This window comes from Thamnophis sirtalis, unplaced genomic scaffold (assembly GCF_051295495.1).
Source record: "Thamnophis sirtalis isolate CommonGarterSnake01/CBP01778 unplaced genomic scaffold, rThaSir2_p1.2 scaffold_4, whole genome shotgun sequence".
NCBI lineage: Eukaryota > Metazoa > Chordata > Lepidosauria > Squamata > Natricidae > Thamnophis > Thamnophis sirtalis.
Window position 1 is genome coordinate 125,533,901 of NW_028261384.1, and position 15,632 is coordinate 125,549,532.

The following is a 15,632-nucleotide window of genomic DNA, read 5'->3' on the forward strand; positions in this document are numbered from 1 at the left end:
TGCAAGCACGAATAATACCGATAGTGAGGAGTCCTTGATGCTCTCTCAGCTTGCTTGCATTCTTGCAGATGGTTCATTACCGAAACTAACGTATTTTTCGGAGTATAAGTCACACCTTTCTCCTGTGTGCTGCTCCGGGAATCCAATCATGGGTTAACTTAGCCTTCTAGCCTTGAGACTGAGTATGCAAATATCAAAGTTACGCCTCCTCTGACTGGACTTCCGTTTCCTCCCCAGTTCTTATTACTCAGTCAAGCCTACGAGACTTATTTTCAACGCTCTCTTGATTAATTGCTAATATTTCAAGGTTAAGGATGAATTTACTTGGTTTTCTCTGTGGATTTCTTGCTGGATTGGAGGTAAAGCGGCAGATTGCTGCCAGCCGATTCCTCCCTCGCTATTTCCCTTAAAGGGATATCGGATCGCTACAGCTGGAGTGGGGCGTTCTCCGCCTGCCCTCCCTTAACATCAGCGCGCAAGGAAGCTGAGTCTCCCAGCGCTGCCCTACACGCCGGATAGCACCCGCCCGCGAGCGTGGTCAAATCCGAGGCTTTGGCTTGTCGGAGCGGGTCTCCCCCCCTCCCCGCCTCCCTCCTTTGTGCCCTCGCTGGAGCGGCTGCCGGAGGTTTACATGGATCGGCTGTTTGGGAATTTCCCCTGCGGTTCCTTTGAATTTCGCGCCTTTGATGCCGGTGACCTTATTTGGAAGCGCTTTTCACGCATGCGCTCTAACGCCTGGGATGAGAAGGCAGATTTTGCTCGCGCGCTTGAGTTTGCGCACTGCTTCCGCCCCTCCCTTTTCCCTCACTCGAGTTTGCTGACTCAGGGAGGAGGTCGCTTCTCTTGGTCTCTGCTTCCACGTGGCGTTCTTGGCGAGTGCTTTCAATTGCATTCCTTTGTTTCGCTGATTGAGCTCTTTCAAATTCATATCATGGCTGATCAATTGCAAGGTACTGTCCGGCCAGTTTCTGAGCCCCGCTCCCCTGGCGAGGGAGGGGCCAGCCCTGGGCCTAGTAGGGCCGCGACCAGGGCCTCTACTAGTAGGCCTCGAGCCTCATCTACTGTTCGGGATAAGTCGCACAAGCGCAAGGACAAGGCCAAAGTTCCCCCCAAGGCATCTGGGGCTTCCATTTCTTCCCCTCCGGTTCTGATTCAGCAGCCTGTGTCTCCGGTGAGGGTCGTTGAGCAGGGTTGGTCTCCTGATATTCAGCTTCCCCAGGGCCCTACTCCTGAGGTAGGGGCTTTCGGGCCTCGATCTCCCCCAATTATTTCGGAGGCTAGTGGGGCTTCTCTTCGTTCACCTCCACGCGCTGGGCCCTCTGCCACGTTCACCCCCACAGCTGCAGGCCTCAGGCCTCTGGAGGGCCAGGATTTGGGTCTTTCTGCTGAATTCTACAGCATGATCTCAGAGGCTATTTCCAGAGGGGTGGATGCGGAATTAGCGCGTAGATCCCAGGTCTCCAGGCCTACTCTGGCCTACTCAGGCCTGGCTCCCCAAGCAGTACAAGGGGATTCTTCCATTCTGCAAACTGATCCTCCTTCCCCTTTACACTCTGTGTTTAGCGCACAATCTCCCTTAGTGGAGGAAGGTGAAATCCAGGATAGGGAACTCTCTGGTGACGAGGGCCTTCCTGTGGACCAGCCTCCGCCCCCTGGGCTTTTCAGGCACACTCTTTTCAAATCCCTGCTATATAAGGCCAAGACTACCACCCACATGGGGGAGGCAATTTCTGCAGAAAGTGCTGCTGTGGGTCTGGATGCCACCGAGCGGCTCTTTGCTGAGCAGGTGGCTCTGCAAGATTTTATTCCATCTCCCAAGCTTTTTCTTGATTTAATCCAAAAGCAGTGGGATGAGCCGACCGCAGTTAAGCCCCCTGGGTCTGGTGATAGGAAGCTTTTCACATCTTCTCCAGAGTTGGAGGCCCTCCTGCAGTTTCCCACAGTGGATGCTCCCATCGCTGCTCTTGCTTCACCGGCGTTAATTCCTTCTGAAATTTCGGAAGGATTGAAGGCCGAGGACCGCAAGGCCGAATCGGTCCTTCGCAAGACGCATCAGGCAGCAGCGTGGGCCTTGCGATCAGCCACTGCAGCTTCCTTCTTTAATAGGACTTCTTTAGTTTGGCTGAGACAACTACAGGAAAGACTGGATCCGGAGGAACTGCGCCTCCATCAGGATGTCACCAAACTGATAGCGGCCCTAGAGTTTTCTGCTGATGCCACCCTTAGCGCGGCAAAGTTTGCATCCCGAGCCGTGGCTTCCAATGTGGCTTCTCGCCGTTTGCTCTGGCTCCGCCACTGGCAAGCTGATATCAAATCCAAGTGGCGTCTAGCATCCACGCCCTTTAAGGGCGGGGCCTTGTTTGGTTCAGTGCTGGATCCAATTCTCATTGAGACTCGGGACAGACGTAGGGTGCTTCCCTCCACAAGTGCCCGTGTGGCCAGAAGGCCACAGCCTTATGGTAGACGGCAGCCCTTTCGGTCTGGGGACTCGGGGTTTACCTCTGCCCCCTATGTCCCCAACTATACCAGGGGGTTCTCCCAGGCACAGGACCGTGGCCAGGACCGAGCCGGGGCCAGAGACAGGGGGCGCCAGCAGAGTCAGGCGCAGAGTAGACGGTCATTCCGAGGAGCGGGCAACCGATCCTTTCGCAGATACCGCTGACTCGCAGGAGGTAGGGCCCATAGGAGGACGCCTCTTGGCCTTCGCCCACCGGTGGGCGGAGCTCACGTCAGACGCCTGGGCCCTTCAAGTAGTGAGTTTGGGTCTCACGCTAGAATTTCTATCCATCCCCCCGAGAAGGTTCATCAGGTGCCCTGTGCCCAGGTGCCCGTCAAAGCGGCGCCTTATGGACACCGAGATTTCTCATCTTCTCACCATCAGGGCCATAGAGCAAGTTCCCAAAGGGCAGGGAGGCCTAGGGTTTTATTCCATCTTGTTCCTAGTACCAAAGAACTCCGGGGGATGGAGGGCAATCCTAGATTTGAAACAGCTCAATCAGTATATCAAATACCAAAAATTCAAAATGCACTCTCTAAAGAGCATATTGGCTTCCATCCGCCAAGGCGACATGATGACTTCCATAGACATCAAAGAAGCGTACCTCCATGTGCCCATTCATCCGGCACATCGGAAGTTCCTGCGGTTTCACTTCAACGGCCGTCATTATCAATACCGGGCCTTGCCATTCGGCCTCTCCTCGGCCCCGCGCACGTTCACCAAACTTCTGGCAGTATTGGCAGCCTCCCTTCGTTCAATTCCAATACGCATCAATTGTTATTTGGACGACGTGTTGGTGCTGTCGTCCTCTCGAGATCAGGCCCTCCGAGACCTACAGGTCACGATGGACGCATTGCGGGACCATGGCTTTGTCCTCAACCTGCCCAAGAGCCACCTGCGCCCAACCACGTCCCTCCTTCATCTGGGAACCACCATCAACTCGATGTCGTGCGAGGTTTTCCTGTCCCCGGAAAGGAGGCAGAGCATATACCACCTGGCGCATCATGCGCTATCCCATCGGCGAGTACCGCTGCTGTCACTTTCCAAACTGCTAGGGAAGATGATCTCCTGCATCAGCGTGGTGCCCTGGGCCAGGTTCCATGCGCGTCCTCTCCAGTGGTTCCTGCTGCCCTTCCAAAGAGCGCATACCAGTCATTCCCACATCAAGGTGCAGCTCCCGGGCAAGGCCAGGCGGTCCCTGCATTGGTGGATGTCGTCCAGGCTCCTCAGGGGATGTCCATTCAAGGAGCCGGACCGCGTTCAAGTTACAACGGACGCCAGCTTATTCGGATGGGGGGCCCATGCCCTGGACAAGGTGGCCCAAGGTCGATGGTCGGATCAAGAGCTGGCGAACAGCATAAACTGGCTGGAGTTGCGGGCCATCCGTCTGGCTCTCCTGGAGTTTCGGGACATTGTATCTCATCGCCATGTGTTAATCTTGACCGACAATGTGGCCTCCAAGGCTCACATCAACCGCCAAGGGGGAACGCAGTCCAGAGCTCTGATGCTGGAAGCGGAAAGGTTGTTCCATTGGGCGGAGCCCAGACTCTCATCGATTCGGGCGGAGCACATCTCGGGCGAAGCCAACACTCAGGCGGACTGGCTGAGCAGAGCGACTGTGGATCAGGGGGAGTGGCAGCTCCACCCCATTCTCTTCCAGGAGCTCTCTCGCCGCTTCGGCCTGCCCGAGGTGGATCTGTTCGCTCACCCGCACAACGCACAACTTCCCCGGTTTTACTCCCGATACCAGGCTCCGGGGGCGGAGGGAGTAGACGCTCTACGCAGCCGTTGGCCGGCCGGCCTTCTCTATGCCTTTCCTCCTCTCCCGATCCTTCCGTCGGTCATTCAGAAGATCTTGACAGAACAGGCGGAAGTGCTACTAGTCGCTCCAATGTGGCCCAGACGTCCCTGGTACGCAGACCTCGTCCATCTGTCCGTTTCGCGTCCTTGGAGGATCCCGGACGACAAGATTCAGCTCCACCAAGGGGCTCTCCAGCACCCGGGCCCTCAGCTGTTGCAGTTAGCCGTGTGGCACGTGAGCGGGAGATGCTAGCGGCCCTCCACTATTCAGACGAAGTCATTTCTACAATTCAAGCGGCCCGTCGCCCGTCGACTACCCGTATTTACGAGGCTACCTGGCAGGCCTTCTGCCGCTGGTGCCGACGCACCGGGGTCGATCCCATCAAGGCCTCGGTGCCCCAGGTTCTGGATTTCTTGCAGTCCGGCCTCAACAAGGGGTTGGCACCAAACACGCTTCGCCGTCAGGTCACAGCCTTGTCGACGGTGGTCGGGGGTGGCCAAGGCCGCTCCTTATCCCAGCACTCGCGAGTTCGAACCTTCCTTAAGGGTGCTTCCAACTTACGACCGCCGACGGTACATCGTTATCCCACGTGGGATTTGACCTTGGTTCTCAGGGCCCTTACAGCTGCCCCCTTTGAGCCTCTACATTCCATCAACCTCCGCTTGCTGACACTCAAGACGGCTTTCCTGGTGGCCATAACATCAGCCAGGAGGGTGTCGGAGCTAGCAGCCCTTTCGGTTCGGGCGGATCTTTGCATCTTCCACCCGAACAAGGTAGTGCTTCGTTTGGATCCGACCTTTCTTCCAAAGATAAACTCGTTGTTTCACAGAACTCAAGAACTTGTCCTGCCGGACTTTTGTCCTCACCCGTCTCATCCGCGGGAACGTCAGTGGCACCATCTGGATGTTCGCAGGGCTCTTCGTCGCTATGTGAAGCGCACGGCGTCGTTCCGGAGATCGGAGGCCCTGTTCGTCTCCTTCCAGCCATCTTCAATGGGACAGAAGGTGTCCTCCCACACCATCGGCCGATGGTTGAAAGCTTGCATTGCGTTGGCGTATGACACCCACTCCAGACCGGTTCCAAGGCGAATCACTCCTCATTCCACCAGGAGTGCGGCCACCACAGCGGCCTGGGCGACGCAAGCGTCTGTGGAAGAGATTTGCAGGGCGGCCACTTGGGCATCCCCCTCGCCTTTTATTCGCCACTACAAGATTGATGTCTTCGCCTCGGCCGAGGCGTCCTTTGGGCGGAGAGTGTTGCAAAGGGTCCTTCCGTCTGCGGAGGAGCCTGACCAGCCTAGCTCCCGCCCTGGGAGTTCATTGCTTTGATATATCCCATGATTGGATTCCCGGAGCAGCACACAGGAGAATGACCGTTGTCTTACCTGAACGGTCCTTCTATGGGTGCTGCGAAGGGAATCCAAACCCGCCCGCAGCTTCGGCTGGTCAGGGCTCCGTTTGATTGTGACTACTGACTGGACTTGACTCTGTAGTGCCGGATGACTTGCGGCTTGTTTGAGGATTGACATAATGCTCCTTCGGTGGACTTCGTAAAAAGAACTGGGGAGGAAACGGAAGTCCAGTCAGAGGAGGCGTAACTTTGATATTTGCATACTCAGTCTCAAGGCTAGAAGGCTAAGTTAACCCATGATTGGATTCCCTTCGCAGCACCCATAGAAGGACCGTTCAGGTAAGACAACGGTCATTTTCCCTCAAAAAAGAGGCTGAAGATCTGGGTGCGTCTTATACACTGAATACAGCATTTTTTGCCTCCCGAAACCCCGCCCCCTTCACCAAAATGGCCGTGCATAGCCTGTAGGAGGCTTTCAGAGAGTTCCTGGGGACTGGGGAGGGCAGAAATGAGCGAAAAACTCTATAAGCCTCCTAAAGGCTATGCATGTCCTTTTTTTGACTAAAAATGGGCCCATTTTCGCAAAAAAACGGGCCGTCTTTTGCTTGTTTTGGCTTCCCCAGCCCCCCAGGAGCACTCTACAAGCCTCCTAAAGGCTATTCATGCCCCCCTTGTTTTGAAAAAAAACCTGGCTCTTTTCCACAAAAAATGGGCCATTTTGGGGAGGTCTGCAGAGTGCAAACTCTTTTTTTAAAAAATTGCCTCTTCAAAATCTTGATGCTTCTTATACGCCAATGCGTCTTATACTCCGAAAAATACGGTAGGTAAGATCAGAGGGGAAATGCATTTTTTTTACTACCAGTTCTGTGGGCGTGGCTTGGGAGGGGGCGTGGCAGGGGAAGGATACTGCAAAACCTCCAATCCCACCCCACTCTGGGGCCAGCCAGAGGTGGCATTTGCCAGTTCTCTGAGCTACTCAAAATTTCCACTACCGGTTTTCCAGAACTGTCAGAACCTGCTGAATTTCACCCCTGGGTAACTAGCACCAATGATGTTTATGGAGATTTATTTTTTTTAAAAAAAAGTTCTTGTGGTATCTTTTTCTCTTTGTTTATACTACCATATTTTTCGGAGTATAAGATGCATCTTTCCCCCCACAAAAAAGAGGGTGAAAATCTGGGTACATCTTATACATTGAATACAGCAATTTTGGCCTCCTGAAACCCCATCCCCTTTGCAAAAATGGATGTGCAGAGGGTTTGGGAAAGTGCTCCTAGGGGTTGGGGAGGGCAAAAATGAGGAGAAAACGGGCCATTTGTGCCTTCCTCCAGCCCCCAGGAACTCTCTGCAAGCCTCCCAAACCCTCTGCATGCCCCCCCTCCTTTTTTGCAAAAAACAAGACATGCAGAGGTTTTGGGAGGCCTGCAGAGTGCAAAAACTTTTTTAAAAAAATTTATCTCTTCAAAATCATGGTGCGTCTTATACTCTGAAAAATACTGTAATTGAACTGTCCCTTATGGACTAGAAAATTAAAATTGGTGAGGAAATTCCCATCAATTTCCTAAATCCTTCTTTCCTCCTCCCCCCACCTTTTTTTTCTTTAGCTAATGCTCTTGAGCATGGTGTGCTGCTCCTTGGTGGAAGGGGCACGTTTTGGGAATCCTCCGGGATTGTTACAGCAGAAACTGATGAAAACATGTAAGAGTCTAGCAGAATATGAACCAGAATTCATCCTCAAGGTAGGAAAGGGGGCTGTGGGATGTGGGCTTGAGGGTTGGGGGGTGGGTGGGATGTGTAAAGCATTAGGAGCAGCTGTGTACCATGGACGTCCCTGAACTTAAGAGGTTATCTGATTGCTTGTCATTGTGGTGTAGGTTTAGCTCTGGTTGCACCATTTTTTTTGTACATGATTGATTTCCCCAATTTATTGGGTGGTCAAATTGTTGTGGGTGTCATAGAATAACCAAAACCTTTGGCAAGAGCCAAGGTGGCGCAGTGGTTAAATGCAGCACTGCAGGCTACTGCTAGATCAGCAGTTCAGCGGTTCAAATCTCACCGGCTCAGGGTTGACTCAGCCTTCCATCCTTCCGAGGTGGGTAAAATGAGGACCCAGATTGTTGGGGGCAATATGCTGACTCTCTGTAAACCGCTTAGAGAGGGCTGAAAGCCCTATGAAGCGGTATATAAGTCTACTGCTATTGCTTTAATTTAGAGTGTCTATTATGATAAGACTAAAAATGTTAGACAGATGATCCGAAACACATCTTCAAATCGACTGTGAACAGAGACGTTTTCAAGAAAACACTGGGCAATCTTTGTTCTGAATGACTTGAGGATTCCTGCAGTGGGCTAGGAAATCAGTACTGAATCACTTCCAAATTGAAGGGATTGATTGGTGGCATCACCGTTGCCCCGGAGGGAGGCCCAGTTGGGATCTCCTTTCACATCCATGTTAAATTGCCCATGGAAGTGGTGCACACTTATCTACTTGTGGTTGCCCACTTTTGAACTGGAGGTGGTGCATGTGACGGGAGCTCACCCCATCCCACAGCAGCAACCGGGTCTCGAAAGCAAACCGGCTGATCGTCGTCTCAGTGCCTAACCTCCTGAGCCACCGCGCTCCAACGTCATGATTTTCAGATAAAAGCCTGAGAATGGCTCTTCCAATCCCTGCAGTTGAGTACTATGGATGATTTAAAACATGCAGCATGTGCAAGGATATTTTTGAACTAGAAGGTTTTTACTCCGCTAGTTCTTGCTGACTTTAGGGAGCAATGCTCACCTCCGTTTCAAGGTCATTGAGCTAGCACTGCCTGAAGACATTTCCACGGCATGTGGCCAGCATGACATCATGGAGCACTGTTATCTTCGCACCGAAGTGGTACCTATTTACGTACTTGAATTTGCATGCTGTCAAACTGCTAGTTTGGCAGGCATTAGGGCGAGGATGGGAGCTCACACCGTCATGTGGCACCCGGGTCTCGAACCATGGCTTTCCAGCTTTCTAGGCAACAATCCCAGCGTCTTAACCACCGAGCCACCTCACAGTCCCTTCCTGCAAGGAAGAGTAGGGAAGTATTCCAAACACCAGAATATAAAAACTCTTAACAGACTGCAGAGAATATTTGGAAACTCTTTATTTCTGCAAAACAGAATTATTATAAAGTTCTGACTGGAAGGACGTCCAAGCTTTTGCATCTGTCATAGTACCGCTTTCTTCTTTTGAATTTGTAAACGTCTGCACGTAAGTAGCAAGATGATGCATTCCAACTTTTGGAATTATGTTGTGGTTTAACCTCGTATCACATTGCGGGTTTGCCTGCGGCTGTTTATATAGGAATTCTTCGGACTGTAATTTGAGCAGGGCTACCCAAATTTTGCTCACAAACTAAATATTTAACCACTAACAAACTGGTGTTATTAAGTATTAAGATTCCCAGCCTTCCTAATAATATTAGGAGAGGTTTTTGCTCACCTCTATGATCTCTTTCTCTCCGCTCAGGTTGCCTTGTATGCCCGCCAAGAACTGAACATCCGCAGTACGACTAATTTCCTCCTGGCATTGGCTTCCTACCTTCCGCCCTGCCGCCCACATGTGCGGCGCTATTTTTGCCATGCGGTACAACTCCCGTCGGACTGGATGCAAGTGGCCAAGCTCTATCAAGTGAGAACATATCCCATATTCTCCCGTTGCCTCTTCAACGGGGAATTCCAGATTTAATCCTAGGTAGAACTTTTTTGATTGAAGAGTGCAGAGAAGAGCAACAAAGATGATTAGGGGACTGGAGGCTAAAACATATGAAGAACGGTTGCAGGAACTGGGTATGTCTAGTTTAATGAAAAGAAGGACTTAGGGAGACATAATAGCAGTCTTCCAATATCTCAGGTGTTGCCACACAGAAGAGGGAGTCAAACTATTCTCCAAGGCACCTGAGTGTAGAACAAGAAGCAATAGATGGAAACTAATCAACCTAGAACTAAGGAGAAATTTCCTGACAGTGTAGAACAATTAACTATGTGAAACAACTTGCTTCCAGAAATTGTGAATGCTCCAACACTGGAAGCTTTTTTTAAATGTTTTGTTTATTTTATATTACTTTCCATTTCCACTGAACAGTTTGAAATATTTGAAATATCCACATATTTGTTGTAATATTCATCACAATACTGCTACTAATATCTGTATATCAATACAATTACAATAATACATAACATCTTCATCATCAAATTCCCTCCACGTTAACATTCCCTCTTTTTTTTAATATCTCTCCTCCTTTCTAACTTCTATTTCTATTGTCCAACCATTGGTAAAATACATCCCACATCAAGAAATATTTAATTTCTTCTTTATCCTTAATAATGAGCGTTAATCTGTCCATTTCTAGTGTTTTCTTAATTACACTCACATCTGACAGTGTTTCATCATTTTTCCATTGTTGCACAAATACAATTCTAGCTGCAGTTAATATATGTAAAACCAGATACGTATACAGTCTTCCTGTCATATTTTTCTGGTAGAATGCCCAACATAAATATCTCAGGTTTCAAGTCAATATGCTGCTTTATAATTTTTTTCCAACCAAGTATGTATTTTCATCCAAAAAGTTTTTGGCTTTTGAAGTTTTTAAGGAGAAATTGGACAAGCAGTTGGTATAAGGCCTGGATAGCACGTTTGCTACAGATGGCACATGGAGCCATTTGTTAGGGCGGTTCACTGACAAAAGGGCGAACGACAAAACCGCACCCGACTAAACCGCATTGCTGACGTCATCAACAGGGCGACAACAGCGCGGAGACAGAAGCACTCTGTAAACCCTAAACCTAAACTTAACCCCCTAAACCTAACCCTAAACCTAATCCTAATCCTAATCCTAAACCTAACCCTAAACCTAACCCTTAACCTAACCCTAAACCTAACCCTAAACCTAACCCTTAACCTAACCCTAAACCTAACCCTTAACCTAACCCTAAACCTAACCCTAAACCTAATCCTAACCCTTAACCTAACCCTAAACCTAATCCTAACCCTTAACCTAACCCTAAACCTAATCCTAACCCTTAACCTAACCCTAACCCTAACCCTTAACCTAACCCTTAACCTAACCCTAAACCTAATCCTTACCTTAAGTTGAATTGGCTTTCTTTCAACACGCTATTTAAAGCGCTCTTCTTTCTCCGCGCTGGCTGTTGTCTCCGCGTTGATGACGTCAGCGACGCGGTTTAGTCGGGCGCGGTTTTGTCGTTCACCCTTTTGACGGGTCACGGTTAGGCCATTCCAGGTGTTGCCCTGTCCACTCCAGCGCACATGCTTGCGCTGCCCAGCTGATGTTGGCCTTCTTTTTCTGCCGTTTTTCGCCCTCCAGAGGCTTCAGGGGGGCGAAAAATGGCACTACGGGCACATGGAAGTCACCGTTCCTGAACTTCCAGGTTGCCCATAAGGCCGTTTTTTGCCCTCCGGAGCTTTCAGTGAAGCTTCCTCCGGAGGGCCTCTGGGGAGGGCAGGGGAGACTGTTTTCACCCTTCCCAGGCTTCTAGAAAGCCTCTGGAGCCTGGAGAGGACAAAAAAGCATGCCAACAGCGGGAGGGAGGGTTATGTGTACATGCACACAGGGGTCCCACGCATCGCATTATGGGTGTGGGCCCGTCTCCATACAACCCCCCTGCGCTCCCCCTGATTTTGGCATGCAATCCAAAAAAGGTTAGCCATCACTGATATAAGGTTTCCTGCTTAAGTATGGGGTTGGACTAGAAGATCTCCAAGGTCCCTTCCAACTCTATTATTCTGATTTGCCACATGGTGCTTTTTTCCCACTTCTCTTCTCTGTGCAGAGCCTAGCAGGGGAAGAAGGAAGGCTGGCTCCTATGCCTTCCTGCCTCCGTGCTGGGATGGCTGATAAGTTCCGGCAGTTTGATGCCTATCAGTTGGCCAAATACAACACACGCAAGAGCCGGGGCAAGCAACGTCAGAAGCCAAAGGCTAGAAAGGTAGAGTACTGGGCTTTGAAGTTTGCTAGACTTTTTAAAGCTGTAAGCGGGCAGGTTCCTTCCTTCTTTCATCTGGATTGCTGGGATGTCATGGAAGGTCCCCACGCATTCTAAGCCATCGATGGTCCTCTCAAAAATTCCGCAGGGGATGCGCGCAACAATGTTGATGCCTAGAGAAATCTTGCACTAACTTTGCTAATGTGTGCGGTGGCATGGACAGTCTTTGGGGCCTATAGATATTACACTCTTGTTCCAAGAACAGCACTGGCTGCAATTCAGGTTGTTAGTTATTACCCATAAAGCTCTTTGTGGCATGGGTCTAGGTGAAAAGAGTAAGGTTCTACATTTAGGCAACAAAAATGAAATTCACAGGTACAGTATATGTGTTACCTTACTCAATAGTAGTAACTGTGAGAGGGATCTTGGAGTCCTAGTTGGACAACCATTTAAATATGAGCCAGCAGTGTGCAGCAGCTGCCAAAAAAGCCAACACAGTTCTAGGCTGCATAAAGAGAGGGATAGAATCAAGATCACGTGAAGTGTTAATACCACTTTATAATGCCTTGGTAAGGCCACACTTGGAATACTGCATTCAGTTTTGGCCACCAGGATGTAGAAAAGATGTGGAGACTCTAGAAAGAGTGCAGAGAAGAGCAACAAAGATGATTAGGGGACTGGAGACTAAAACATGTGAAGAACGGTTGCAGGAACTGGGTATGTCTAGTTTAATGAAAAGAAGGACAAGAGGAGTCATGATAGCAGTGTTCCAATATCTCAGGGGTTGCCACAAAAAAGAGGGAGTCAAACTATTTGCCAAGGCACCATAGGGTAGAACAAGAAGCAATGGGTGGAAACTAATCAAGGAGAGAAGCAACAGGAGAAATTTCCTGACAGTTAGAACAATTAATCAGTGGAACAGCTTGCCTCCAGAAGTGGTGAATGGCCCAACACTGGACGTCTTTAAGAAGATGTTGGATAGCCATTTGTCTGAAATAGTATAGGGTTTCATGCCTAGGCAGGGGGTTGGACTAGAAGACCTCCAAGGTCCCTTCCAACTCTGGTATTGTATTGTATTGTATTGTATTGAGCCATCTCACCCCTGTGGGATGGCCTCATCCCACCTCTGCTGGCAGAGGAAGTGTGCTGTCGATCTCATCAGTAAAGGAATTCCGATTGGCCAATTCCAGGGTAAGAGCCTTCTCTGCAGTGGTGGGATTAAAAAACAATTACTGCTAGTTCTGTGGCTTGGTGGGCATGGCGTGGCTTGGTGGGTGTGGTAGGGGAAGGATGCTGCAAAATCCCCATTTCCTCCAGATCCGTTGGGACTCGGGAGGCAGAGTATAGATGGGGGCACGGCCAGTCAGAGGTGCAGATTCTCCAAACTACTCAAAATTTCTGCTACCGGTTCTCCAGAACTGGTCAGAACCTGCTGAATACCACCTCTGCCATTAAGCCCTTTGTGCCATGGGTCTAGAATACTGGAGGAGCCATCTCGCCCCTGTGGGATGGACCTATCCCACCTGTACTGGCAGTGGAAGCCTGCTGCGTGGTCCCTGCTCTGGGAACATCTTACTGCCCCCGAGATGAGATTGACTCCCACCCTCCTGACATTACGTAAGAGCATGAAGGCCTGGCTTTACCAATAAAGGAGAGTACAGGGCGGGGCATAACCTTTTCCTAGGGGGTCACAGCAACACTTGTAATAACAACACAAATAATTCATACACCATTCGAAAGCCCATCAAAAACTGAGTTTATTGACACGATTTAATAGTCAGTATGACCACCATTAGCCCTTCGAACAGCATTCAAACGAGGTGGATAAGAACACAACAAATCTTCAAACAGTTCCGTTCGATTTTCCAGATTTTTCAACACAGTTTCCAAATTCATTCTCAAAGTTTCAACCGAAACAAATTTAACATTTAATAGCTCATTCAATTCAGTTTTTTATGGGCTTTAAAATGAGGTGTCGCGGAAGTTGTAAACTGCTGTCAATCTTGCTTTGACCCCCTAGGAAAAGGTTATGCCCCGCCCTGTATTTGTAATTCAGGGTTGAAATGAGAGGCCCTTGGTGCTTCCTGAACTTGGTTGTTGCAGGAATTGGGTATATCTAGTCCAGAGGTGTCAAACGTGTGCCGTCACTTGACATATTGTGACTCCCCCCCCCCTGCATTAAACCAGGGGTGAGTGTGGAAAGTGGGTGACACGCCTGGCCTGCGGGCTGCGAGTTTGACACCTCTGCTCTAGTCTAACAAAAAGAAGGACTAGGAGTGACACGATAGCAGGGTTCCCATATTTGAAGAGCTGCCACAAAGAAGGAAGAAGGGCAGGGAGGGTTTATCCAATTCTCCAAAACACGCAGAAAAAGAAGCAATGGATGGGAACTAATCAGGGAGAAAAGCAACCTAGAATTAAGGAGAAGTTTCCTGTGATAACAGTCAACTGGTGGAGTGGCTTGTCTTCAGAAATTGTGTGTGAGCTTTTTAAGAAGAGACTGGAGAGCCATTTGTCTGAAATAGCAGGCAGGGTTTCCTGCTTGAGCAAGAGGTTAGACTAAAAAACCTCCAAGGTCCCTTCCAACTCTGTTATTCCATTCATCGTGAATTCACTTGTGCTAATAAAGGCTTATCTAAGCCCCCATGTCGAATATATCTCTAATAGAATTAGAGGCCTGCATTTATATTCCTTTTAGAATTTTGGCCTGCCACACTTTCTCTTATTTCATTATGCTGTTTCTTTAGCATAGTTGATGGGAGGGAGGAATAGACAGGAGTGAGATTGTGGAATGTATTGTTTTCATTCTTTACTAGAAGCCAAGGTCATCCTTTGTCTCCGCACCAGTACACCTGACCGGAAGAAGCTGGGTGTGGATGCCAGCGTGGAAGAAGAAGATTGGACCATGTGATGGATTGTGGGTGTGGGGACAAGATCATTGTGATGTCATTTCCAGTATTGGGATAAATAGCATGATGCCAACATGTCTGTCTTATTAAATAGGAATCTTAAGGATAGATCTGCCTTGGACTCTGATTTAATTCTGCATGATATTTGGAATGCTGACATAGAATCTCTTCTAGCATGCGAGGGGCAAGATTATTTATTTCAGAATTGTGTTTCTTCAACAGACTGAAAGGAAAGCCTCTTGGGACAACTGGAAAAAGCACAGACTAGGCCGGAATAAACTGTTTGCATCAAAATGTGAAGCCTTGGAGAAAACGGCAAGTGCTCTTGAGGTGTTTCTGTGTGTGTGAGAATGGAGGAAGGCATCCCTTTAGGTTTCGTTCTTCTTTTTGTACAATTCAAGATCAGATACTATCAAAGCATACATAGAGGTTAACCCCCCCCCTTCCCCTGTGTCTGTTTTCAAGGTGGGTGGGAACCCGAAAGGTGCTTTTTCAGGAGGCAGCTGGACTTTCTGCTTTTTCTTTGAAGGCGTTTTGCTTCTCATCCCAGAAGCTTCTTCAGTTCTGGTGGAGAATGGAGAGATTTATATTCCTTGCAGAGAGCTGGTCATTTGCATTGTTTTTAGAGAGCCATTGAGGCCACCTGGAGGTTTATCTGTGTCCTTGGGATCACCTGAGCGATGCAAAAGAGTTTGAAAAAATTCCAGGGGAAAAAAAAGGCAGTTTACTGGAGCCACAGTTTGAGGTGTAGACAACACAGACTCCTTCACAACAGCCTGCTCCTGTCTTCAACAGTGAAGGGACCCAGGGCAGAAGACACCCTGCAGCCAAGAAGGCTCTGCACCCATTCTCACTACTCAGGTGACCCTGAGGACACATAAACCCCCAAGTGGCCTCAACGACTCTCTCTAAAAGAATGCAAATGACCAGCTATCTGCAAGGAATATACTGTATTTTTTAGAATATAAGATGCACTTTTCTCCCCCCCCAAAAAGAGGCTGAAAATCTGGGTGCGTCTTATACACTAAATACAGCATTTTTAGCCTCTGTAACCATGCCCCCTTCACAAAAATGGATGTGCATAGGCTTTGGG

General features: G+C 49.2%; 1 protein-coding gene across 1 annotated transcript in view; it reads left to right on the top strand.

Moving 5' to 3' along the window:
- TEP1 (telomerase associated protein 1) overlaps positions 1-15,632 on the top strand; it is a 197,400-nt gene that overhangs the window by 24,202 nt on the left and 157,566 nt on the right. The window contains exons 7-10 of the mRNA XM_087714127.1: positions 7,253-7,387; positions 9,151-9,312; positions 11,478-11,633; positions 14,762-14,854. Coding sequence (XP_087570253.1) covers positions 7,253-7,387; positions 9,151-9,312; positions 11,478-11,633; positions 14,762-14,854 — 546 coding nt within the window. The remainder of the gene's footprint in view (positions 1-7,252; positions 7,388-9,150; positions 9,313-11,477; positions 11,634-14,761; positions 14,855-15,632) is intronic.